Source organism: Pan paniscus, chromosome 15 (genome assembly GCF_029289425.2).
Source record: "Pan paniscus chromosome 15, NHGRI_mPanPan1-v2.0_pri, whole genome shotgun sequence".
NCBI classification, from domain to species: Eukaryota; Metazoa; Chordata; class Mammalia; order Primates; family Hominidae; genus Pan; species Pan paniscus.
Genome location: NC_073264.2, coordinates 104,682,340 through 104,708,220, shown reverse-complemented (window position 1 = coordinate 104,708,220; position 25,881 = coordinate 104,682,340). Strand labels below are relative to the sequence as shown.

Here is a 25,881-nt window from a genome sequence, read left to right as displayed (position 1 = left end):
AGTACCTAGAGCAGCACCTGGCTCAACACGCTGACACCTGTGGGTGCACTCTGCAGGTGGCGTGGGCCCCGGGGGCGGCAGGAGCAGAGCCGAGGGGGACGGTTTTGCCTCCTGAGTCGGGGAACATGCTGCAAAGCTCTGTGGGCACCTGTCTTGTGGGGCACGGGGGGTCAGCAGGAACCGGCGCCCTCAGGTGTGGCTGGGTGTGCATGAGCTCTGTGCGTGTGCCACCAGGATCACCCGTGATGGGGGAGTCAGGGCCCCGCTGGGTGTACCCTTTACATAGAGCCTGGCACAGAGGCAGGGCCTTCGGGTGGAGGGGCACGCCCTTGCTGATGGCCAGAGATGAAAGTGAGACCCAGAAAGAGATCAGGAAACTGGGATGTTCAGATTCTCCCGGGGGCCCCTCCGACTCTGCTCCTCGGGCGCAGCCGGCATTTCTCTGCACGTGGGGATGTAAAGGAAAATGAAGACTTTTCAAAAGCAGAGCCCAGAGCCAGGGCCAGGCACACTGGAGGCCCTGGAAGAACTTCAGGCAGCGGGTAGGGGACAGCGCCAGGACTGCCAGGGCTTCCTGGGCCCCACAAGCCAAGGGAGGTTTGGAGGCTTTGCTGAGTGCCCCTGGGGGCAGCAGTGGGGTTGGGGGAGGGGGTTGGGAAAGGATTTGGGGGCAGTGAGGACGGCACCAGGGGATGCGGGCACCCAGGGTTCTGGCCTGGCTGGCAGGAGGAGGGGTGAGCCATGGGGGGCAGGGTCACAGAAGCATGGGCAGCAGAACTCACTGGGCTCGCCGATAGCTGCTTATTAAAGGTGCCGGGGTACAAAACTTAGCTGGGCGTGGTGGCGGGCGCCTGTAGTCCCAGCTGCTCGGGAGGCTGAAGCACGAGAATCGCTTGAACTCAGGAGGCAGAGGTTGCAGTGAGCCGAGATCGTGCCGCTGCACTCCAGCCCGGGCGACAGAGCAAGACTATCACACGCAAAAAATAAAAAATGGAAAAAAAAAATTAAAAAACGTGCTGGGGATGTCAAGGTGCAGGCGTGGGGCAGCGAGGCACCCAGCTGCCTTCTTGGGCTGTGGTCTGGTCTGGGCACTGCCTGCAGATGGCCACAGCAGGCCCGGGGTGCTCTTGGCAGCCTGGGGCTCCTGGGCGTGTGTGCCCCTTCCTCTTGCATCCTGGTTTCATCTCCCAGGAAAGGGCATCTTCCAGCCCTTAATCCTGACCCAGCCCCTGAAAGGAAAAGCAGGCATCCCAGCACCAATGTGGCTATGCAGGTGGTCCTGTGGAGCAGGCCATGGGGGCCTGGGGAAGAGTGTGCAGGCTGGACGGCTGGAGCAAGGACCCCCAGGTTGGAGCCGGGCAGGCAGGTGAGAGTCTGCAGGGCCAGATCCCACAGAGCCTTGGGGCAGGGGGCCCCTACAGGGGCAGGACTGCATCCTGGAGATCAGTGGCTCCCACAGAGAGCACAGCACCAGTCCCAGGCTTCCCCTGGGCTGGGTTCTCTTGGGGGAGCCCCCCAAGGCCTGCCCCACAGCAGTCCACCAAGTCTGGCCCAGTGACTGCCATGGACCCCACACCGGCAGTAGGTCTGTGCCAGGGCAGACCCGATAGCCTGCCCCAGGGGGTGCCTCTAGCTGAACGTGCGAGGCCTGTCCCTGCTGCGGTGGGGACCATGGCTGGCCTGTTCCCTCATCCAGTCCCAGTGCACATGGGCCCCACACAGCTCAGCATCCGCACTGGCCAGGCTGGGTGGAGGGAGGACTCCAGACAGACCCTGCTACCTGCCGCCCTCCGCACAGCCCCTGGCCTGCAGGGTGGCTCACCTGCACGGCACGTGGCTCCCTGACCTTGGAGGTACCCCAAAGGCCACGTGCCTGCCCCTCCAGGCTCCCACTTGCCTGCTTGGTTCTCCCATGTGTGGTCACCAGGTGGCGCCCAAGGCCAGGTTTTGCCGAGCCCAGAACACCAGAAGTGGTCTGGGGCCAGCCGGCCGGCGCAGCTGTCCTGCCTGGGCCATGCCAGGTGCACCTGCCCTGGCCAATGATGGACAGGTGGCCATGGCATTGCCTGAGCTGCGCTTCTGTTCTGGGGATGGATGGCGCTTGCACGGGGCATCCAGTGACCACCTGCTACCATCATGGGTTGGTATGGAGCCCCAGCAGATCTGGCAGTCTCTAACCTACCCCCCCCAACCCCCCTAACTCTGCCACAGGCAGCCTGCCCTGCCTGCCGGTGTGGGTCTGTCATCAGGATGGTGGTGGCTCACAGCCGGCTGGCAGGGGCTTGTCCTTCCCCGTGGCAGGGCCTGTGGGCAAGGCCTGTGGGCAAGGCCTGTGCCATCAGCCCTGCGTCTCTGCACAGGTGGCCCTTCCTTGGACCCTGGCCCGGCCCTCCTGGGTAATTTGTGCTCCTCTTCCACACCCCAAGCCAAATGCCACTTCCGGCAAGAAGGCTTTGGTGACCTCCCCGACCACGTCCGTGGGTGCTGACCCCATCCCTAGCCAATGGGGTCACCATACTGCACAGTGGCATTGGCAGCAGCCAGGACAGCTCAGGTGGCCATGCAGCAGGCAGGGGTCACTGCTGTGAACAGCCGCCCCCGGAGCCGCCTCCACACCACACAGGGCAGCTGGTGGGCGGGGTGTGGGGCTGTGGCACTGGCTGCCTTGTGCTTCGCTGGTCCCAGTGGGGGCTCTGGGTGTGGTGATGGAGAATCAGTGCCTGCCCTCCGGCCTCGCTTCTTGGTGGTGGAGACCTCTGCCCACAGCGAGCCTTGACGCATGTCGCTGCAGCTGCAGGAACAAGCCAGGCCCCCGCACCCTGGCCTTTATGCCCCCGAGTTCTCCCTGCCTTGCCCTTTCTCCTTCATTGCCCTAAAAGACCTCGGTGCCAGCAGACACACCTGCCACAGGGTCACTGAGGCAGCTGCCTCTGTGAAGCCCCCTCTCCCTCAGGAAGCTGTTTGGGGCTTCTCGGTACCCACTCCTGCCCTGCCCCAAGCCCAGCCCTGCCTTCTGAGAGCACCTCTGGGCACCTCTCATACAGCGCCGCGCTCAGGAGGGCTGCGGGGGGACTCAGCGGCTTTGTGACGAGGGCCCTGCCTGTCAGCCTCAGCTCCAGCCTGTCCCAGGGGCCTCAGATTCTAAGAGGCAGCAGCGTTTACCCCAAAGGACAGACGCACTCCTGGGGAAGCCACAGCCTCTGCGGCAGTGCCAAGAGCCATGGGCCTCCTGTTGGTAAAGGGACCGCCGCGTCCCTGTCCACCAGCTGGCCCCTCAGGAGCCGGTGGCGGCATGCGTGGGGCAAGGACCTCGGCCAGCTCTGTGCCATTGGGCTGGAGGCTGAGGCATGGGTCAGAGGGCCCAGCTGTGGCCTTCAGAGAGGGCCTGGGTGTTCCCTGCGTTCCCACCCTGCAGCCTATAGCCCGTCACCTCTCCAGGACGCCAACTGCAAGGAAGCCGTCCCGCCCCTTGGTGGGGTCGTCATCAGCAGGTTTCAGGGCAGCCAGGGAACCCGGGGCCATCTGTCTCCCCGGACACCCAGGTTCTCCACCCTGTGACATCAGCTGACAACAGGAGCCAGGCTGGGCCACCCAAGGCCTCTTGTGCCTCAAGAGACGGATACCCTCCTGCCACACCCCGTCAAAGCGTCACCGCCCGGCCCCCTCTGTGCCATCTCTAGGCCACTTTGTCCTGCGTGTAGGGCTGGTGGTGCCCACCCCACTGTGGGGCTGTGAGCATCCAATGGGACGCTTGGTATCCAGTGGCCGGCGAGGCGCTGGCCCAGCAGGAAGGGCCCAGCCTCAGCTCGCTGGCATCAGAAGTCCCAGTCCTCCCAGCACAGGGCCTTGAGTCTGTCCCACAGGCCCAGCGGTGGGGAGTAGGGTTCAGGTTAGCTTGTCCCCTGAATTCTAGGCCCCCAGCCTCCTCCTCAAGGTCAGCAATGACCTCTCAGTCTCAGCAGGTGGCTGAGATGGGGCAGCCCCTGGCCTTGCACGTTCATGCCCACCACCACGTGTGCTCTGCTCGGAGGCCGCGCACTGGCCTGGGGCCCCTGGGGCCTGGGTGTGAACCTGGAGGCTGCAGCCCCAGGGCACGCTAAGGACTGAGCGCCTGCCTGTGGCTGTGGGGTGTATGCATGTGTGTGGCACGTGTACATGTATGTGTGAGCATGTGCACATTCCTGTGTGTGTGTGTGCTGCGTGGCTGTGAGCACATGTGTGCTGTGGGTTTGAGGGTGTAACGAAGTGGTACAATTAGTCTGCCCCCCAGCAGCCTGTGGGTGGAGAAGGCTCTGAGGCCCCCCGACTGGGATGGGGCCTGGCCAGGGGCTGGGAGGGCCAACTGGCAGGCTCTGCGTCCTGGGAACGCGCCCAGAGGAAGCCTGCACGGGCGGCGGCGGCGCCATAGCAACGCGCACAAAGCGCTGTCCTACTTACACCCGCCCCCGCCCATCTCGCTTCGCTGCAGGGGAGGGGGCATAGGGCCTCTGGGGCTCCCGGGGGAGGGGGCGTAGGGCCTCTGGAGCTCCTGGGGGAGCCACGCACCCCGGCCTGTGGTCGCTCGGTGCCCCAGAAGCCTCAGGCCTCCTCCTGGCCTGGGCCAGGCCTGCAGACACTCCTGCCCATCCACACACGGAGGTAAAGACGGGGTGCAGGGAGGTCCAGCACCCAGCAGGTGCCCCCCGCCCTGGGCAGCTGTGGACCTAGTGGCTCTGTAAGGCATTGACGGTTTCCCAGCCCCGGAAATCTGGGAGTCTTGGCTCTGCTGATGACTGCAAGGCAAGCTCAGGCCTCAGGTGTCGGGGCTGGAGGTCAGGCCAGGAGCTGCTCGCATGCCCTGCTCACAGGACGAGGCCCTTCACACCCTCTGCCCTACCCACTTGGCCTTCTGTCATCCGCATGGCCAGGACACCTCTGGGCCTGGCAGTGAGCCCTGCTGACCAGCACACCCCGTGCCTGCCTCCCAGACCCAGCCTGACCTGGGCCTGCTGCCTCCTCCTGCAGGAAGCCCACCTGGTCTGGCCTGATGTGCTCAGTGCCTTGGGGATGGACCACGTGCCCAGTGCCCGGGAGGCAGAGGAACAGGCCTTGGGAGCTGGGCCTGAGTAGCAGTGGACATCTGTGGGACTCTCAGGCCACCTGTCTCTCTGTGCTGGCCACACTGCTCTCTGCATTGGCCACCCTGGGCCACCTGTCTCAAGACAGGGTACAGGGAGGTGGGGGGGGGAACAGTGTCCTGCGGGGGGCCGGGAAGCCAGGCCGAGGGCCAACAAGGCTGTGAGGACACTTTGTGGGTCACCTGGACCCTGGGGACGGGAAGCCCTTGGCCACACATGGGGGGTGGGTGTCACTCAACACCACGCATTGAAAATCAAATATTTTCCTGAGCTCTCCTGGAGGCCTGGGGTGGCCTGCTGCGTGCACTTGGGCTTGGCGGCTGTGGCCGCTGCCCTGCTGGGTGACCTGCTAGGTGACCGTGCTCAGCAGGGATCTTCCCGCCTGCCCCAACCCAGGCCCTGGGGCTTCTGGGCAGCTCTGACTCGTCTGTCCTAGTTCCCCCTCCAGACTGGGCACCCCCGCCCCTCACCCACTGCTCCCTCATCCATCAGATGCATCCCCTCTGTGTCCCCAGGGCCCTCACAGGGCCTGCCTGGGCCAGCGCCCAGCAGCCATCTGCAGAATGAAGGAATGGGCCGAATGAATGAATGAAGATGAAGGGGCGGCCCCATGCACCCCATGTGTAAGTTGGGGGCTTGGTTATCTGTTTGCACCAAGTGACCCTCTCCCAGGGTCAGAGTAGTTGCCGTCCCCTCCCCCACCTTGGCCCCCCCTAATTTATGCTACGAGGGGAGCCAGACACTCGCTGGTCCCCTGCCTGGCAGCGGCTTTGTCCCCAGGCGGATTCCCAACGGCTGCCTTTGGGAAGAAAGGGCCCTTCTCTGGCCGGTGGTGAGGTCACCAGGAGGGGCCTGGCGCACACAAAGGCCGCCCTCCCTGCCCCGCCCTGCTGGCAGCTGCCTCTTTGTCCCCAGGAGAGACGCTGAGGGGCCCCAGCTCAGCCTTGGAGGAGCCTGGGCTTCCATCCCAGGGGGGGCACAGAGCGGGGGAGCAGCAGGAGCAACCCCAACCCTGACTTTGCTCCTGATCAAGTGGCAACACCTGTTGAGGGGCAGCCCCTCCAGAGGGGGAGGGGCTGTGTCCAGCTGTCTGCCTGGGTCCCCAGGAGAGGCAGGCAAGCTTCTGGGGGTGGGGACGGCAGCTGCAGGAAGGGGTGGGGAACCTGAGGTGTTAGGAGCTGCCTGGGCAGTGTGACCCTGGGGATGGGGGCTCTGGGGCAACCATCCAGACGTGCGGACCAGCCGCTAAAACCACGCCTCCCTGGCGTGCACGCGGTGGAATGAGGGGTTGGCAGGCCTGGGGCACTCCTGGGCACTTCCAATGCCAGCCTCAAGGAGACTCCCACGAGCCCAGTTCGGGAGCTCCTGAGGGTACCCCTGGGACGGGCAGGGGACTGAGGCTCAGAGAGGGCAAGGCCTTTGGCCAAAGTCCCGCCCAGGGTGGTAGGGCTGGGACCCGCCCCTGCCCCGGCCTCCCTGCCTTCCCCAGGCAGAGCACAAAGGAGGCGTCCCTCCCCATGGAGGGCACTGGATGCCTCCTGGTGTGGGGCAAAGGGCCCAGTGAGGCCAGCGAGGAACGGGTGGCAGAGACCAGAGTGGCAGAAGCCATGCGAACAGAGCAGCGGGGGGGCCGAGACCACGGGAGGGTGGCGGCACTGCCCGGCGGGTTCCACTGTGTGTTCACGGAGCGCCTACTGTACGCCTGGCCCACCCAGGACGGAAAGGAACCGTGTACACTCTTGGCCCACACGGAATGTGTGCTTTAGCCAGGACCCTGGGTGCCACTGCAGACAGCAGCTGGGGTCCGACCTCTACCCTCAGGGCTGGGGCAAGAGGCAGGGGCTGAGGCAGAGGGACGGAGGGCATGCGTTGGGGGAGGGCGAGGGCTGGCCCATGTGCCCAGAAGCTCAGGAACTGTCTGTGAGGTGGGGAAGGCCACCAGGCACGGCGACCTCCTAGCCTCCCTCCTCCTGGCCACCAGCTGGGCCCAGAGCTCCTTAGCAGGGCCATCCACGGAGGGGGAGGATGTGGAGCCTGAAGGGAGTGGCACACACCCTCCAGAGGCCACTGGACAGGGACAGCCACAGGGGCCAGGGGCCCTGCAGTGTGGCTCTGGCAGAGCCTGGCTGGCAGGGCTGGGGGCTACTGAGTCTGGGGCCAGGAGAGGGGTGGCAGGGGATGGAGGCTCCACCAGAACTCCAAGCCCTGTTCTGAACCCCATGAGGGCCCGCCTACACCTGGGGGCACCAGCCAGGCAGGCACAGTCAGAGGCAGGAGAGGCGGGGAGTGCAGGCGGCCCCGAGACAGAGGCCACGAAGAGGTGAGCAGGCCAGGGCTCGGGGCTGCAGGAGCCATCGAGGCACCCTCCGACCAGGTCCTCAGCTGGGTGGGGGCTGGCATCAGGGAGTGTTGAAGCCCCACCAGGAGGGTGGCTGCCCTTCACCCTGAGGGGCCAGGCAGCCAGTGAGCCTCAATGGCCTGAGGGTGGGGGTGCACGCCACATTGCTGAGGGACGAGTGTGGCCTGGGCCCCTCAGGGTTTCCCCGCCAAGAAGCGTCTGCTTCCCTGTTGCCTGGCACCCAGAATGTCTATTGTGCCTGTTGCTTAGCAACAAGCCTGTCGCCCCCACTGTCCCCACCCCATCCATGGCCAGCCCCCCACCCACAGCTGGCCCGGCATTCCTCCGCAGGGCCCGTGTCTCTGCAGGCCCAGGGCTTCCAGGCAGGGGCCAGGCCCCGGACCGCATTCAGCCTGCGTGTGCCATGCCAGCACCCTGGGTGACAGGCTGGGTCCTGCCAGCTACCAGTGCCAGCCACTGGCCTGGGGCATCTTTCCTTTTTTTATTTTTTAATTATTTGTAGAGACAGGGTTTCCCTGTGCTGCCCAGGCTGGGCTCAAGCGATCCTCCCATCCTGGCCTCAGGCATGAGCCACCACACCCAGTCTCCTTTTTTTAAAAATAAAAACTTTTGGAAATTGTCAAAGAAATGCACCAGCAGAATCGTGTGAAGAATCCTGTACGCAGCTCCCAGGAGTCTGTGGCCAGCCTGGTTTGAAGTCTACTCCCCTTCCTCCCCAACCCTGTTATTCAGAGTTGGATCTCAGCCACCCTGTCATTCCCCAGCACTTTGTCAGCATGCCCGCAAATGTGGCCACTCCTTAAACTCACAAAACGGCCACTCAAGCTTCAAACTTCCCAACTGTCCTATTTTGTAAAGACATTTGGTTTATTCAAACTGGGGCCCAGCGGGGTCTGCGCACAGCTACCTGCTGTTGCTGCCTCAGTTTCTCTCTGGGAGCACGAGGGCATTCACAGGGGAGCAGCAGGGAGCGAAACGGTCTGGGGCTCAGAAGCAGACAGTCCAGCCACACCGGGTGAAACTGAGCTGCAACTGACAGTGCAGCCTCAGAGGATCAACCAGCTGCTTGCAGGAAGCTGCCAGAGAGCTGCCGCTTCAGTTAATAAAGGGGGTTTTTATTTAAGAAATAAATACCGCGTCTTTATGCGAGACTCCCGGGTCTTCCAGCAGTGATTCTCAAATTTGAGTACCAGAGCACCTGGAGGCTTGGGGAAAGGGGGCCCCCTGGGCCCTGCCTTGGAGTTTCGGCTCAGCAGGGGTGGGGTGGGGACGACGCTGACCAGCCGGTCCAGGGGCCACATCTTGAGATGCTTAGTGTCACGGGCACTTCAGGAACATACCTGTGGCTAAAGTTTGGCAATGGTGTCGTCACCTAGAACACGAGAAGAACTGCCTTGTGGGTTTTTGAAGATTAACGAACCAGCCAGGCGCGGTGGCTCATGCCTGTAATCCCAGCACTTTGGGAGGCCGAGGTGGGTGGATCTTGAGGTCAGGAGATCAAGACCATCCTGGCTAACACGGTGAAACCCCGTCTCTACTAAAAATACAAAAAAAAAAAAAAAAAAAATTAGCCAGGCGAGGTGGCGGATACCTGTAGTCCCAGCTACTCGGGAGGCTGAGGCAGGAGAATGGCGTGAACCCGTGAGGCGGAGCTTGCAGTGAGCCAAGATCGCGCTACTGCACTCCAGCCTGGGCGACAAAGCAAGACGGTCTCCAAAAAAAAGATTAAAGAACCAAAATCAGCGTGCCTGGCATGTGGTAGGCATATCTATCTCTCTGTGCAGGAGGCACCTACTATGCTGCTACGAGGATGGCTTCAGCACCCACCTGGTGGCAGCATACGCAGGTGACAGCACAGATGCAGGCTCTGAGGGCCTGTGACACCATCCACCTCAGCCCTCTCAAGGCTGCTCTGGGATGAGGAGGGCCCGACACGGGAAAATGGATAGGAAACAAGACACGGGGTGAAGTCCTGGGCTGGGGGAAACAAGCCCCCAAAAGCCTGGCGGAGCAGGACAGCCTGCTCTGACCCATGCCCTTCAACCACGTTAGAAGAGCCCAGGACAGACCGGGAGGGGCGAGAGGAGGGCGGCTTGGGGCAGTGGCATGCAGGCCCCTAAGTCTCAGGAGCTGAGGGGCATGGGTGGCAGAGCACCGGAGGGCCAGGCACAGGCGCCACCCTCCCCGCAGCCCCTAGCTGGTGTCCTTATCTGTCAGGGGGCACTGCCGTGCTTTGCTCCCCTACCTGGCCCTGCGCGGGAAGCTGGTGGGACCTGAGGCACGGAAGGGAGCATGGGGTGGGTGTGAGGGAGGGAGGGGGCCTGCCATGGGGGGCCAGGAGGTGAGGACGCCCCTCCCCACTCCCGTCCCCTCTGCTTTGCTGCTTCTAGAAGTGCCTGCACTGGCCTGCCCCCTCTTTGAAGGGACAGATGTCGGGGAGAAAGCTGATTATTGTCAAAGGCTGGAGGCTGTGACCGGAGATCTCGGTGAGCGTGACCCAATTCTGAGCTATTCTCAGCCTGGTGGGAGCAAGTTATTCCCTCCCACCAACGCCACTGCTTTGGAGGCGGCCTGACTTTGAAACGCCCTCGTCCTGGCTACCGGGCTGGGCCACGCAGGCTCCCCTGGGCACAGAGGCTCCGGGTGGGGAGGGCCCATGGGCTGGCAAGGCCACTGCTGGGGCAGGGCAGCAGGCTGGTCCCACTGTGCCCCTCCTTGTTCACTGATGACCCACCGGGGGCAGGGCCCAACCCGCTGGCTCCGGGGTCCACACACCCGGCACCCAGCCTGTCTGCTGCCAACCCGCTGGCCACCTCGGGAAGCGACTTCTCTCGAGGCTAAGTTCCAGTGTCCAGGAGCGGGCAGTGCGCAGAGCTCCTGAGACAGAAAGGCCCGTCCACTCCCCCACTCCACACCGACCCACACCTGCCACACAGGGTCCAGGCCACCACCGCTCCTGCAGCCACAGCTCACTCTGCACTGTGTGCCCAGATCTGGGTCTGGTTCCTGGGAGGCCCGAAGGGCAGGCCTGGGCGTCCTGAATGGGCAGGGGCTGGCACGTGGGAGGCACTCAACCCACGCATACTGATGACAGCGCCCACCCTCTGTGGCTGGTGAGGACAGGGCGCAAGGCCCGGCAGTTGCTCACTCCCTCCTGAGGGCATCAGGAGCCAGGCCCCTCTCTGGGGACCCTCTTGCTCAAGGCCCCTCCAGGCTGGCGTGTGAGCCCAACAGCCCCGGGGCTGTGGGGGCACTGAGTCCAGTGTCCACCCTGCTTAGAGCAGCTTTGGAAATGGCACTTGCCAGCCCAGAGGCTGGAGGTGCACCCTCTCCACCCACTGCTTCTGGGGCACCTCCCACCCCCCTGCATGACTTGCTCACCCTTCTCCAATGTCCACCTGCACAGGTGTCTCCTTTTCTGAGGAACCTTCCAGGACTCTGCCTGAAAACTCTCTGCCCTCTAGGGTCATGCATTGGGGAACCACTTATGGCCAGGATTCCAGAGTTGCAGCTCTGTGCCTCAGTTTCCCTACCTGTGCAGTGGACTGTTGGGGGACTCGGGTCCCCTGGCAGCCCACCTATCCTCCATCTTCTGGCCCAGAGGTGGTGGGTGGAGAGAGCAAAGCCGCAATGGAGGCAGAGAAGAGGGAGTGGAGGGGACAGCCCCAGACCTAGACTGCAGGGGTGAGGGCCTCTTGGGCCCTCAGGGGCAACCCTGCCTCATCACATTCTACTAGACAGGGTGTGCCCCCACCGGCCTGCTGCCCTCCACCCACCCAGAAACCCTGCCCTGGTCCCCACCCGTGCAGCCCAGGTTGGGCCCAGGCCTCTGGGGCTCTTGGGTGAGGGGCTGGGCCCTGAGGCAGGCATGGGTGGGGCAGAGTGAGGCCCAGGAGCAGCTGACACCCCGGGGCTTCCTGAGGGAGGGGTACTCTAATTTCGGCTCTAGGGAAGTACCCAGGACTGGGACCCTCCAAGCAGTTGAGTCAGGGCCAGGGTCTGGGACCTTCCAGGGCTTGGGCAGCTGGGAGTCATGTGCCACTGTCTCAGTGCAGGACAGCAGGGTGAGCGGGGAGGAATTTCCAGGGAAAATCTGAGGGCCGCAGGCGAGTACACACTGGGCCAGGCAGGGCGTTTCTGGTGAATCCTTGCCCCATGATGAGCCCGTGCTGCTGACTCGAGCTGACCATCCGGGCCTGCTCATCGGTCACTCACGGCCATGGGCCCAGCTCTACCTCTGAAAGTCAGGCTCCCCATCACAGAACTGGGGCGCTGCTTGCCTTCTGCTCCTCTGCTATGGGGACTCCTTCGGGACATGGCGTGCAGGACTCTCCCGCCTGGGCATTAGATGTCTGGGGAAGCATGCTGAGAAAAGGACATTTGAAGGGATCTTGAAGGACATACAGGAGTTTAATGCTGGCTCCAGGCCAGGTGAAGATCCAAGCTGAGGGAGTGGGGTGAGGCCCAGCTGGGTCTAGAGGGCCATACGGTGGGGGTGGATGCCTGGAGGCTCAAGGTCATCATGGGGGCCTGTGTGCAGGGCAGAGCAGCAGGGCCGAGGGGATTGACACAGCAACTCTGTCCCATGTGACAACTAAGGGTGGGCTGGGACCTCCCGCTCTCCATGTGCGGACCCTGGTGACTCACCCAGGGCTGCCACCTGGGCAACCAGCCCCGGCTGGAAAATGGGCACAACCTGGACCCTACAGTGCCTGAGGCCTATGTGTCCTATAAACCATGGAGCTGCGCCTCAAAGAAACACCTCCCGGTGTCCACCCATCAGACACCATGCAGGCCTTTGCTGTGGCCAGGAGGGGCAGGGCAGGCTTGGGGGAACTGAGATCTCAGGGGTGTGTGTCACCCAGTTCATGACACCCCAGGGACAGCCTGACCCCAAAGCTCCTGGCATTAGGGTCACCCACTTCCATGTTGAAGCTGACTGGGGGCCCCTCCTCTGTGCCCCAGGTGAGTAACAAGGTTAGAAGGGAAGCTGGGTCCTGGAAGGAGAGGACAAGCCCTCGGAGCAGGGCTGAGCAACTCTCAGGGACACAGGCCTCCCGGACCACATTAGCCACAGCCCCCGGTGACCCACAGTGTGACACTTCGCAGGGACCAGGCGGCCTGGAGTGGACCCTTCCTTCAGGGGTGCATACAAGTAACCCAGGCAGCCACACTGAATTCCAGCCCAGGGCTGTGGAAGAAGGGCCAGCACTCCTGGACCACCCCAACCCCAGGAAGGAGTGGCCTTTTCTGCAGCCAGATGGGGGTGGCCACACATTTGCCCCTTTGTCCTGGAGACTGGAGTGCCTATCATGCCAAACCAGGACAGGGAGGAGCAGGGACCAGGGGCAGAGCGCAGGTAGGCCTGGCCTAGACAGCAGCTGGGGGTGGCCTTGGCTGCTAGGGATCACTCAGAACAGAGGGGGACGGCACGTTTATTGCTCATCACTCACACTTGGGGCCAGGCCCCTGCTAGCACAGCACTTAAGGCCCCCAGCACAGGGGAAACAGAGGCTCCCAACAGCCACTGGCTGCCTGGGCAGAAACCCAGGCCCCCTAGGCACCAGCGGCAGCTCCAAGGGCCCCATGGCTGACATAGGCACTGCTCCTTCCTTGAGGCTGTCAGACACCAGGGCGGGCGAGGAGAGCCCCCAGCCTGGGCGTCCTGCCCTCTGTCCCCACTTTGGGAAATGCCCCTAAGCTTAGCCTTTAAGAGGTGATCACATAGGCACTGTCCCTGGGTGGTGTCCTGGATGCACCTCCCCTACCCCACACCGTTGTCGCCGTGGAGGGACCTCCTCCATGCCCTTGGCTTCTGTGAGGGGTAGGGGTACCCACATAGTTCCGGGACTCACAGGCTGGCATTCACACCCCAGCCCCGACACACTTGCCTGGTTGCCTGCGGCAGACAACCCACTCTGCCGCTCCTCTCCGCAGCGCTGCCTGGCCTCAGCCCGTGCAGCCCGTGTCAGGGGCTCTGGCTGGGTGGGGGATGCCCCGCCTCTTGGACATGAGTGGACGCAGGCCTGGGCTGAGCTCAGTGCTGTGACATCAGCCTGGAGGCCAGAGAGCAGGGTCACCTCCCTGGTTCCTGGGCTGGCCTGGTCTCCTAGCGCTGGGGAGAGCAGGGCAGGGATTCTGGGTCAGCTCACCCCAGCCTCTGGCCAAGGCTGGAGCCTCGGCCCGGGGACTGGAGAAGCACGAGATGGTCTCAGGCCCCGTGGGGCAGCCAGGGCCGTGGGGGCCCAGGGGTCAGATGCAGCGTGGCCTCAGGGACAATGCCCCCTCCCTCCTCCACCCCCTTCCTGCTTAGGCCCACCTGGGAGGGGGTCAGACTCCCCCACCTGCACCCTTTGGCTTCAACACCCAGGGGAGCCTGTGGCAGTGGATACTTCATATTGGCAACAAACAGCAGCTGGGATGGGCCACAGGGCTGGACAGGAATGGCTGAGGACCAGCCCCAGCTCTGCTCCTCCGTCACAGCCGCCCTTCCTGCTGTCCCACTCTGGCCACCCAGGAGGCCCCCAAGCCCCACCCCACCGTCTGTGTCTGGCAGGCATTGCTGACCATATAAGGTGCCTCTGGCCTCCCTGCCCAGCCCTTCGGTGCTCCCAGCTCCCTGGTGCCCTGGGAGGCGGCCCCCTAGCCTGGGGTCTTGGTGGCGAAGGTCAGGTAGCCGGTGTGGCCCACGGCCTCCTTCATGGGCGTGCCGCTGCGGAAGGGGCTGGTGTCGGAGCCGGCAGGGCCATCTGTGCCTGTGCCCAGGTCGGGCGGTGGCAGGCTGACAGTGCGCACGTTGTAGACCTGTGGCAGCACCTCCAGGGTGCTCAGCTCTGAGAAGCCGCGCGCTGCCAGCGCCTGGCATGTGCGTTGCACCTGCTCGATGCACGGCGAGAAGGAGCAGAAGCGCCCGCCTGTGGGAAACAGGACCCGAGGGTCAGAGGGCAGGGGTGGCAGAGCCTGGCCCGTCTGGCCCTAGCATCCCTGGACTCCCACCCTAGGGTCTGAGGCCAGCCTAAGACAGCCCCAACACAGACTGCAAGCTCTCCAGAGAGCTGGGACTGCAGGGCAGAGGGGCCTGGCCCTCAACTGACAGCCCCCCATGGGGCCTGGCGCCACTGTTCATGTCACCCAGCTTAGCCATGCCAGGCCCTCCCATGTGCCAGGCACCGGGTCAAGCCCGCGCTGCCATCGTCTCACTTGGCCCACAGCGGGCACTGCTCTCCTGCCTTCCACAGGGCTGCTGGAGCTCTGGGCCCGGAGCAGCTCTGACAGCACGGCAGCGTGGGGCGGTGCGGGGGCCGCTGCTGTCACAGGAAATTAGAGGCTGTCGCTGCTCCCGGGAACAGGAGGCGCCTACTCGAAGCAGAGCCCGAGCATGACAGCCCCTCCCTGCCGCCTCCCACCAGGGCAGCCACGGGCTTCACTCGGCCTGGCCCGAAGTGAATGAAAACCCAGCCCGGGTCCCTGTCCTGGCAGGGAGGACCTGGGGAAGCCAGGGCCGGGTAGAGGTACGTGGCCCAGGCAAGTGTCCTCAAACGTCCCTGAGGCTTGGTCTCCTCAGCTGTACCCTAACACGGGGCCGCCAGGAGGTTCGGGGTTAGAGGAGGCACCTTCTGTGTGACAACAGCCTAGAGAGGGCACAGAGGCTGAGCATGCTGCACCCTCCCCAGCGGGCTCCCGTGGCCGGCAGGAGATGCCGGGCCCATGAATGAGCCAGGAGCCTTTGGACCCAGAAGGGAGAGCTCTCAGGGAAAGGGACAGGTCCCAGAGGCAGGCGCGGGTTCCCCGAGCCACGCTGGAGGAAGGAGTCACAAAGGCAGCAGGGGGGCCCCAGGGGAGGCTCTGCCGGGTTCAGCCTCCCTGGGACTATGGTCCAGGCCCAGAAGTGTCCCCAGAGCAGGAAGCCTAGGAGGCAGGGTGTGGAGATCCCCACAGCTACCCGCCTCAGCAGAGACCAGGACCCAGGAGTCAGGGCTGGGCTGGAGCCAGCAGGGGACCCCCGGCCACAGCCTTGCTGTTCGCACCAGGCCTCGGCTCATCTTTGAGGTGGGGTGGGGCGCCCAGCACCTCCACCCTCCAACCCTCTCAGAATGCAACTCTCAGCTGGGAAGAAGGAAGGGGCCCCTGCTGCCTGAGCTGCTCCTTCTCCAGAAAAGGGAAAAACCCTGGGCCTCCCAGCCACCTCCCTGGCTTGAGGCCCGACCTTCCCCAGGGCTGCCCCGCCTCCGTACCCAGCATCTTCCCTAAAAGGGGCCAGCTCCCTGGGCTCCAGAGCCTGGGAGAGGAGAGACTTTGGGAAACAGCATGGAGGGGACTCCAGACCCCTCCGGCAGGGCCTGCCCTGCACTTGGGTGGTGCTGCCACCTTCCTCCATCGGGGGGTTGGGAGAGGCCAGAGACCAGGAGCAGGGCCCAGCCAGGGACCATCCTCCCCAGCTCTGCCTCCCCTGGCCAGCCTGACCCACTCCTCACCTCAGGCCAAAGTGGGGCCCTGGCCTGGCCACTGCCATGGTGTGGCTTGGTCTCTGGACCCCTCTGAGATCCCAGGAGCTCAGTCCTGCACCCTTGCCCCACCCCCACCCAGGCTGTACCTCTCCCGGAACCCCTGATGCACCTTCGACCTTGAGGGCGTCCCAGGCGTGGCCCACGGCCTCCCAGGGTGACGGGATGTCCAGGAAGACGGCGTCGGCCACGTGGCTCACGCCAAAGCCACTGCGGCACACGTCCTGGGTGCGCACAGTCACCCAGCGGCCCACACGGTGCTCCTGGAACTCCTCCCGGGCCTTCTCTGCCCGCTGCTGGTGGAACTCCACCGTGTGCAGGTGACCCGTGGGTGCGATGGTGCGGATGATGGCGTGGGACACAGAGCCACTGCCGGTGCCTGGCAGGACAAGAAGGGATGGGCAAGGCATCAGCTGGGACTGCTCGGGACCCACAGCCTCCCAGGAAACAACCCCCACCTCACCCTGGAGACCCACACAGGGCTTGGGAGGACCCCAGGCTACAGGTGGGCGTCATTCCAGGGCTGTGTGGTCCTGGCTGCCTAAAGCCCCAGGCTAGCCCTGGGTTGGGCACCCCGTCTAGGGGTGAGCTGGGGTTGACAGGCTGTGTATGCCGTGCTGTCTGTTGTGGGCACAGGCGAGGCCAGTGGCAACCCTGCCCTATCCTGCCTAGCGCAGGTATAGGGAATGAGAGCAGCCCAGCTGCCTGGAGCCTCCAGGGAAATCTGTGCAAGGGGGACAGGGAGGCCATCCCATCACTCAGCCCTGTCTTATTCCATGCATGGCCAATCACTTCCTCAATCCCCGTCAACAGTGGCCCACCCTGCCGGTCCTCATGCCCACCTCTCCCCAGAAGCTCCTTGGTCCCCTTGAGACAGCCCACCCCCAACAAGCCTGCCCAAACCTGGCCCCACCACACAGGGGCTGGGGCTCTGCCCTGGCCTGGTTGGACTCAGGACGCAGGGCCTGGCCGGACTCAGGACGCAGGGCCTGGCCACCAGCCACACGGCCCCAGTCCTCCCCAGCGCACCTGCCCCCAGCTTCCCTCCCCAGCTTCCCTCAAGATGGCCCCTCTGCTTGACTTCCTGTCTTATGGAGAGGGTCAAGGCTTGCATCCCTCCTCCCGCTCCAGCTTCAGGGGCCATCTACCTGATGCCACTCCCATCCCCAGGCCCCTCCACTGGAGACTCCTGCTAGAGCAGCCACTGCACACTTGCCACCCATCCCTGGAACCCAAATAGCGCTGAGCATCGCAAGTGCTTGGGCCAGACCCATGGAGGTGCCTCCACTCCCTCTATCCCGTCCCACGTCCTGCCACCTCCCACATTCCTTTCAGGGGCCAGCCCCTCTCCCCACCTGTCCAGCCCCTCCCCTGGGTGCCCCCAGCCTGCTGCCTCGCCCCTCTGCAAAGCCTGGCCATGCCCCCTTCCCACTAAGGGGCAAGTCAGACTTGTTGGCCTCCGGGGTGGAGCTCGTTTCCCCTCCAACCTCACTCCCAGCCTCTCTGCCTCCCCCACTGAGCCTGACTCGGCAGCATGCTCCAACTGCAGGGCCTCGGCACAGCTCCTCCTTGGTGCAGAGCTGTCCCTTGGCTCTTCGTAGGTCCCTCCTCATCATGTTCAACTCAAATGTCCCCTCCTCAGAGAGGTCTTCCCTGCCTGGCCTAGCTGGAGAGACCCCACTCTGGGTCCCCCTCAGACACGCAGCCCCGTCTCACAAGCTTCACAGCAACCAGCGGCACTGAGATGCTCACCTAGGCTGTGTCCCCCTCCTCGAGGGCAGGAACCTGGTCTCTCTTGTTCACGGTTCCTAGGAGGGGACCTGGCATATCTGAGGAGGCCAGGAGAAGGTGCTGCTTGATTGAGCTCTCTCGCGAGGGTGGGGCAGGGGCGGAGAGACCAGCACCCGCCACAGGATGCGCAGGAGCAGCAGCTGATGGGGGTGGCTAAGTCCTGCTCTCCACCCCTCCCACCCAGACACCCCAGGGAGGGACACGGTGACCTGCAGCCCTCAGAAAGCCAGCATGGCAGTGCTAAGCACTCTTCGTGAACCTGGACCCTAGCTCTCCTGCCCGTGAGGAACATGCCACCAACAGCCTAGATGCATCAGTGCCTGGGGCCAATCTTGGCTTCAATCGCCACACTGGGCGGCCCCAGCACCTGTATGTGTGCAGGGGTTCCCACAGCCCAGGCCCTGGACTCAACAATGGTGCTCACATTCATTGGTAGCAGGTGAGGATCTGATCATGGATGAGGATGGGGAAGGCTCCCCACCTACAGTGAGCTCCTCGGGGTAGCCCTGGCCTCTTTCCAGAAGGGGCAACTCTCTCTGCTTCACCATCAGCACAGAGGACTAAAGGTTGACGGTCAGTACCTAGGACAGCGCCAAGCATCAAGCTGGCCACGCCCCACCAAGGCAAGCAGGACCCTCACTAGAGCACCAGTCCTCCCCAGCTCCTCCTGGTCCATTTCCCACCACCTCTCACTCCAGTTACAGCGCCAGCCTCCTAACGGGCTTCCCTGCCTCCACCTTCACTCCCTGCTGTCAGCATCCCGGAAAGATGTGAAAATAGAAACTGAGGAGCCACATCCGTCTGTAGGAAGGGCAGGCTGGAGGCTCTGACCTCCACCTTTGTGTCAATTTCTGAGTTAAACTGAGGCAGCCTGAGGAACTCACCAGACTCACAGACCACAGAGCCGGGCCGAAGCTCCAACATCATGGTGATGAGGGCGATGTCTGTGGAGTAGAGGATCTGCGTGCGGTGCGGCAGGTTCAGCGTCCAGAGCTCGGGCGTGGGGTGCAGCACATACACCCAGCCACCTCGGCCGCACGTCACCTTGGAGCCGAAGGGGCGGCCGATAAGGTCAACTGAGTGCCGCAGGACACCATGCCGGGTCTGGGTCTGTGCCCCACGCTGCACACGCACTGCCACCATTGCACCATGGCCCAGTGACAGGATGGCTGTGTCACCCTCCTTGATCAGCTCCTCGTATGCCACGAAGCTCATGGTGCTAATGTCTGGCAAGGGCCAAGGACCTGGGGAGGGGTGTGTGTAGGCATGAGCAAGTCAGGAGGCAGGATGAGGGCCTGGCGTCTAGGTAGAAGGCTTCGAGGCCTACATCCCAGCAGTGGGCATGGGCGGGGTGTGGCTAGCTCAGCCTCAGTCTCTGCCACTGCCTGACAGGGAGCCCAATAGCGCTGCACTCTGGCCTGGCCTCTGAAGCCTTTCTTGGTCTAGGACAAGAGACAGGGACTATGAGCCTAAATCAGAGATGAAAAGACTGAGGCTTGGCAATGGCGGAGGTCGGTCCCAAGGATTCCCGGAGTGAGGACCCGACCCTCCCATCACCCTTCTCCAGGAGCTTGAATCCCATTCCCAAGATGTGAGATGAGGAAGCGCCTTTGCGAGGTGTCCACCGGCGGGGGAGAGGCAAATGGTCAATGAGGTCACCTCCAAGCCAGGCTTGATTCCTCGCCCCAGTCTCCCCCACGGGGGCTAGGTGGCAGGGTATGACAGAGGAGTCAGGGCTCCCCAGTAAGGGGCTGGGGACGCGGAGCTGGCCGTCCACGCAAACACCGCCCAGCCGATGCAGAGGCAGCAAGGAGCCAGGCCGGGCCGGCGGGGGCCGCCCATGCGAGGCTGGAGGAACAGGCCCTGCGCGCCGTGCCCGGCCCGGGTCACCCTCACCCGCGCCCTGCCACCCTGTACCCCGCGGAGTCTCACCTGCGACGCTCCTGCTGCCGGGGCTCCACACGTGCCTCCGCGACGCGCGGCGGCGGCGGCCACAACACTTCCGGCTCCGCGCCCGCTGATGACGTCGCGCCCCGCCTCCCCCCTCCCCCTCCCCCTCCCCGCGCACGGGATCCTGGGAGCGCCAGGCTGCCCTTCCCGCCCCTCCCAGAGGACGTTTCCTGGGCGACTTCTTCCCTCATGTGAGCTGCTCTGTTTACATTTGCTGGTCACTGGAAGATCGAAAGACTGGACAAAATCCATATGGCGGCCGGCCGGCGCGGTGGCTCTCGCCTTTGATCCCGCGCTTTGGGAGGCCGAGGCGGGAGGTTCTTCTGAGCTGAAGAGTTCGAGACCAGCCCGGGAAACGTAGTGAGACCCCCCCACCATCTCTACAAATAATAACAAACAAACAAAAGGTCCCCCCGCCCCGCCGGCCGAGGGTTGCCGTCGCACCCAGGCACATTTGAAGGGCGGCAGGAGCCAAGGCCTGGCTGTCACTGCTGTCCCGGACCCCTTTGACAGCCCCTGGGGGTTCACCAGAGGGCTGGCCCGTGGCTCACTGCCCAGTCCTCTATGAGGACACTTTGCCATAGACATTTTGTTATTGCAGACTGCTCTGGGAACACCCCTGACTGGGCCCTAAAATGAATTCCAGAAAAGGAATCGCAGGTCAAGGGGCGGTTCTAAAAGGCTTGGGCTAGGGTCAGCCAGAGCTCTGTGCAGCAGATGGGGGCCTGGAAAAGTCTGCAGAAGTGGCCTTCCGCCCAGGCCCTGCCTCCCCCGACGGGGGCACGTTGTCCTGAGTGCAGAGCTGCTTCTAGGAGGGAGTGGGGGTCCTGTGTCCCCTCCTGCGAACCAAGGCATAATGAGAACTGGATGACTTGGGCCCACTTTTGGGTCTGGTGAGGAGCCTGGGCAGGAGCCTGGAGGAGGTGCTGCTGGAGGATGGGCAGAACAGGGGAGCGGGAGTGGCGTTCTGTCTCAGCAACACCGTTCCCAGCTGGCTCCTCTGCGGAGTGTGTGTGCAGGGGAGCGGGGGCAGGGGACACGGATTTTCTCCCTCCAGCTCTTAGCTCTCAGGACCAGAGCTTGCAGAGGAACAGAGACCCCCCGACCCAGCCTAGGGTTTAGCCTGCGCCCGAACCCAAGCCAGTTAGCAATGACCCTAGGGCACCCTCCCCAGTCACTCAGCCACTCCGGCCTGGTAAAATGAGGTGGCCAGGCTCCTGCAGAGCGAGCTCCCCTCTGGAGCCCTGGCAGCCTGTAGAGCACTCTCAACTCTCTCGCCTCTGGGGCAGGCCAGGCCAGGCTGTCTGTGGCCCTTGCATTGGCTTCTCAGGGTCCATCATGGAAACCTAGGGGTCCAACCTCAGCCCCTCTGTGTCCCTGCCCTAGCTGCGGCTGGGAGCCCCCAGGAGTAAGCTGGTGAGAGGCCTTCCATGGCCTCCCACTCTCTGTGGGCTCCTGTCCCTGTGGGGCCACCACGCTGGCCACCAGCTGCCTCTACTTCTGCCTTACGGCCTCCCTGCCTCCTGCTCTCAACGTTGAAACAGCCCCATCCACAGCTCCCGAACCTGTGTTCCAGCGGATGCTTCTCTCCCTTGATGATGCACCCGCCTGAGTCACCCCCTAATTTCTGCCCTGGGGGATTCTGACTTTCCACTTCTCTTGGGTTTCTCTTCCCCAGCCTCTCAGCTGTGGTTGGTGTGGAGTCAGGGCCGGGTGCCTATAAGGGCCTAAGGTAGGACTTGGTGACTCGGCGGTGGTTTCCCTTGGTTCTGACTTCCCTCTTGCCTCTCTGTCTATTACTGGCTGGTCAACTCCTCCAGTGCCCCTTCCTCCAGGCAGCCTCCTCAGCCCTGCCCACCTGCTCCATCTGAGCCTGCCCCAGTCCTCAGCCTGAGTCCTCAAGCAGAACCAACCCCCCCTACCTCAGCTGATGATTCCCTGTGCAGAGTTTGTATTGGGGCTCCCCTAACAAGAGCTGATGCTGTATATGCCCAGCTGTGCCATCTCATTGACTTCTCCCCAGGATCCTAGGAGGGAGGGAACACTTTACAGATGGGGAAACTGAAACTCAGAGAGGTTAAATAACTTGCCTGAGGTCACAGCCAATGAGGTCAAAGTGGGATTAGGATTTAAAGCCAATAAACCCCCAAAGCTCAGCACTGAGGAGGCTGAAGAGGGAGGACTGCTTGAGGCCAGGAGTTGGAGTTCTGCCTGGACAACATAGCAAGACCCTATCTCTTAATTAAGAATTAAAAGTAAACCGGCTTCAGAGAACCAATGGCTGATGTGAAGAAAGGTGGGAACAGGCAGGAAGGATGCCCACTGGGGAGGCTGCTGTGCCCAAATCCCTGGCAGGGACCACGTGACTGCAGTCCCTCCCCTCTGAGCAGCACAGCCTCCTACCCCACTGTGCTCTGTGATCCCCAGTCAGCCCCTGTCCCTCTCCTGACCTCAGCCCGCTTCCTCTTCGGGCTCTGCAGAACTCAGATGCAGGGCACTGGGAGGAAGCAATGCTGCCTCCGGCTGCACTCTGCAGAGGAGCAGACTACAAGGATAGAGTCCAGTGCCCTGCCTGGAGTCTGCCCTGTGCCTGACCTGCTGAGCCGGGTCATGTTCTGTGGATAAAAGACCTGGGCCTCCTTTGAAGCCCCCTCCAGGCCCAGTGGTTCACGTGTAACCAGGTGTGATTTCTGAGGAACCTGGACCAAACACTGGCCTGGTAACGTCATGCAGCCTCCTGCCTGGATGCTGCCAAAGCAGCCCCTGTGGGCCCCAGGGAGAGCAGGGGCTGTGGACAGGGGAGGTCAGCTGGAGGGGAGGCTGGCACCTTCCAAGCCCCTCTCCTTGTGCACCTGCTCTGGGGGCCACTAAGGCTCCCAATCAGCCCCTGCCTGGGGGGTCTCACCCTGACATTTAGGTCTGAAGGCTTTGAGGGCCACCTCCCCACTGTTATCTGCTGCTGCTGTCCCCGTCACAGCTGCCTGGCCCCCCTACACTGTCGTTTTGCCCCAGGCAGGCTCGCACAGGGCTGGCGCTCTGGGAGGGTGGAAGGATTGCTGGGCCCATGACTGGACACCTCTGTCACCCAACTTCTGATCTATCTGCACATTAAGACCAGCCTGGCCAACACAGCAAGATCCCTGTCTCAACAGAATAAAAACAAAAATAAAATGATCTTCTGTCTGCACACTGGGGACAAAAACACCCACCTCAGAAAGCTGAGGGTTACCAGCGGCCCCAGGCCGGAGCCGCCCCAGTGCCAGGCTCACTGCTTGCCATAGGCAACCCTGCCCTCTGGATCTCATATCTGCAGTTCTGACCTTGCCTGTGGAGGGAAAGTGTAGGGGAAAGAAAGAGATCAGACTGCTGCTGTGTCTATGTAGAAAGAAGTGGACATAAGAAACTCCATTTTGTTCTGTACTAAGAAAAATTTTTCTGCCTTGAGATGCTGTTAATCTGTAACCCTAGCCCCAACCCTGTGCTCGCAGAAACATGTGCTGTGTTGACTCAAGGTTTAATGGGTTTAGGGCTGTGCAGGACGTGCTGTGTTAAAATGTGTTTGCAGGCAGTGTGCTTGGTGAAAGCCATCGCCATTCTCCAGTCTCGAGTACCCAGGGACACAATGCATTGCGGAAGGCCGCAGGGACCTCTGCCCAAGAAAGCCTGGGTGTTGTCCAAGGTTTCCCCCCACTGAGACAGCCTGAGATATGGCCTCGTGACAAGGGAAAAACCTGACCATCCCCCAGCCCAACACCCGTAAAGGGTCTGTGCTGAGGAGGATTAGTGAAACAGGAAGGCCTCTTTGCAGTTGAGATAGGAGGAAAGCATCTATCTCCTGCTCCTCCCTGGGAATGGAATGTCTCGGTGTAAAACCCGATTGTACATTCTATTTACTGAGATACGAGAGAACTGCCTTATGGCTGGAGGTGAGACATGCTGGCGGCAATACCGCTCTTTACTGCACTGAGATGTTTGTGTAAAGTCAGACATAAATCTGGCCTACGTGCACATCCAGGCACAGCACCTTTCCTTAAACTTATTTATGACAGAGACCTTTGCTCACATGTTTTCCTGCTGACCCTCTCCCCAGCATTACCCTATAGTCCTGCCACATCCCCCTCAGTGAAATAGTAGAAATAGTAATCAATAAATACTGAAGGAACTCAGAGACCAGTGCCGGCGCAGGTCCTCCATATGCTGAGCACCGGTCCCCTGGGCCCACTGTTCTTTCTCTATACTTTGTCTCTGTGTCTTATTTCTTTTCTCAGTCTCATCCCACCTGACGAGAAATAATCACAGGTGTTGGGGGGAGGGCTGCCCCCTTCAGGAAAGGGGAAAGGGGGTCCTTTCCCATGGGGGACCTGGGAAGCAGGTTAGGCTCTCAGCCAGGAGGGTGAGAGAGGGGAGGGTTGGCCTTCTGAGAAGCTGCAGTTGCTGAAGACAGAGGAAGTCCTGAGTGTGGCCCCCAAGTCTCTCCCTCCCCCCAAGTCTGCCTCCAGGGGCTGCAGCTATCCCTTCCAGAAACAGAAACTTAAGCCCTTCAGGTTTTGTGGGGTAGCAGGTGGGCAGCTGCAGAAATTTCTAAAACTGGGCGAAGAGGCTGCACGGGGCACAGAGTGCAGGAATTCCAGGCTTAAGGGACACCTGCTGTCTGGCCAGCCCAGAGGGGCCGTTTGCCTTTTTACGTGGGTTGGTTTTATTAAGTCTAAAGAATGCTGGCTTGGAACAGGACGAAGCATGCCAAGGAGCAAAGAGGCATGTGTCTCCTCTGCAGTGACCATGGGGATGAGACAGGAGAAAAGGCCCCCACACCGATGCTCACATAGGCAGAGGCGAACAGGCTTCCCCTGCCTTTGGGCCTTGGCTCTGGTGCCTTCTCCTCTGAGGCACCTATTCGGGGTCCCTTATACCTGGAACGCCACTGCTCTGTGTCCCCCTGGCCCCAGCAGCACTGATCTGATGTCATCTGGTTTGTTGGGCTGCTGGCTCATGGCCAGTCTTCCTCCAGCAGCAGGCGCTGTGTACCTCGCTGCCTGCTGTATCCCCAGCGGCTGGCACCTGTTAGGTGCTCATTGTGCCACTGCTGGAGGGATTTGTATCAAATATACCCACAGATAAGGGTTCCCCCCTTCTTTGCTTTATTCACAGAGCAACGGATGAGGGTCCCTGATGGATATTAACCCCACACCCTCCACTTCCCCCTCTTAACAGCTGCATAATATTCCACAGCAAGCAGATGCCTCCCTACCCTTGGCCACTCCCGCCTGATGGGGCATCGGGTTGTATCCAGTTATGTTTGTTTTTCCCTCCGCAGATCTCTTGGTCCATTAGTGGAGAGAACTGAGACATCCTTTCTAAGGGCTGCATTCCTAGAAGGGGAGATTGCTGGGTCACGGAGTTCGAACATTGTTAATGTTAATAGATTCTGCCAAATTATCTTGCAAAAAGCATGCCGCAATTTAAGTTGCAGGCAGCGTGTGGACGCCTGTCTTCCCGCATTCCAGCTCAAAGCCAGCAATGGCTGGGGTCGATCTGGGAGTGTTGGGGGTAGGGGCAGGTGGAGTCACTGCTTAATTTGCATGATTCTGGTTATTCGTGAGATGAGTTTTTTTTTTTTTTTTAATCGCACTTATGCTTATTGTTTATTAGCGTTTCCTCCCATCTTTGCCTGAAGTCTCCGGGGACTGCCTTTGGGGGTCGGGTAAACTTGTCCCCTGCGAAGAGGGCCCAGGGTTGGGGTCTGGAAACTCCGAGGCTGCACTTGCCAGCGGCCTCTTAAGGCCACAGCGTCCCCGTGGTTTCTGGCTCGCAGCCCCCCGAGACCCAGGACTTGTCCAAGGTCAGGGCACCGCGGGTGCCCCCGGGCTGGGCCGCAGCCAGACTGCGCCTCCCGCGCGCCTTCGCTTTGCACCAGGATCGCCCAGGAAATACCTGCGGGCACCTTGAGGAAGGTCGGCGGCTCCGGGCCAGCTCGCACTGGCCGGGGGTGGGGCGGGGGCCGTACCTGCTGCGGAAGCCCCGAAAGCTTTCGCCCGGCCCCTCGCCGCCGCCGCGGGGGCTGGCTGGACTAGGCGGGCAGGCTCGAGGATGCGGATGAACCCAAGCGTCCTCGAGTGCCCGGAGGCTCTCCGCCTCAGTTTCCCGCCCGGAGGCAAGGGCG

General features: G+C 62.4%; 1 protein-coding gene across 5 annotated transcripts; it reads right to left on the bottom strand.

The window, feature by feature from the left end:
- Positions 1–4,453: 4,453 nt before the first annotated feature.
- On the bottom strand, positions 4,454–24,937 carry TRMT61A (tRNA methyltransferase 61A). Of its 5 annotated transcripts, none has more exons than XM_063596411.1 (5): positions 19,704–24,937; positions 18,656–18,815; positions 16,093–16,359; positions 14,044–14,390; positions 4,454–8,848 (listed from the first exon to the last, which is right to left on the bottom strand). In XM_063596411.1, exons 1-4 carry the CDS (start codon positions 20,307–20,309, stop codon positions 14,119–14,121), a joined length of 1,305 nt encoding a protein of 434 aa, XP_063452481.1. In that variant the 5' UTR covers positions 20,310–24,937; the 3' UTR covers positions 4,454–8,848; positions 14,044–14,118. The 5 variants fall into 5 exon arrangements, with proteins under 5 accessions (XP_063452481.1, XP_063452482.1, XP_034794117.1 ...); XM_063596412.1 differs by having other exon boundaries at positions 18,656–19,015; positions 19,704–19,803; XM_034938226.3 differs by lacking the exon at positions 4,454–8,848 and having other exon boundaries at positions 12,896–14,390.
- Between the last annotated feature and the right edge of the window lie 944 nt (positions 24,938–25,881).

Bases quoted from the DNA above. Each gene is read 5' to 3' on its own strand.
- TRMT61A (XM_063596411.1), bottom strand. From the start codon at position 20,309: ATGTCTATGGCAAAGTGTCCTCATAGAGGACTGGGCAGTGAGCCACGG. The intron at 18,816-19,703 runs GTGAGACTCCGC...TTCGGCTCCAAG, and splicing joins CGGCAGCAGGAGCGTCGCAG to GTGACGTGCGGCCGAGGTGG. The intron at 16,360-18,655 runs GTGAGTTCCTCA...TTGTCCTGCCAG, and splicing joins CTCTGTGGTCTGTGAGTCTG to GCACCGGCAGTGGCTCTGTG.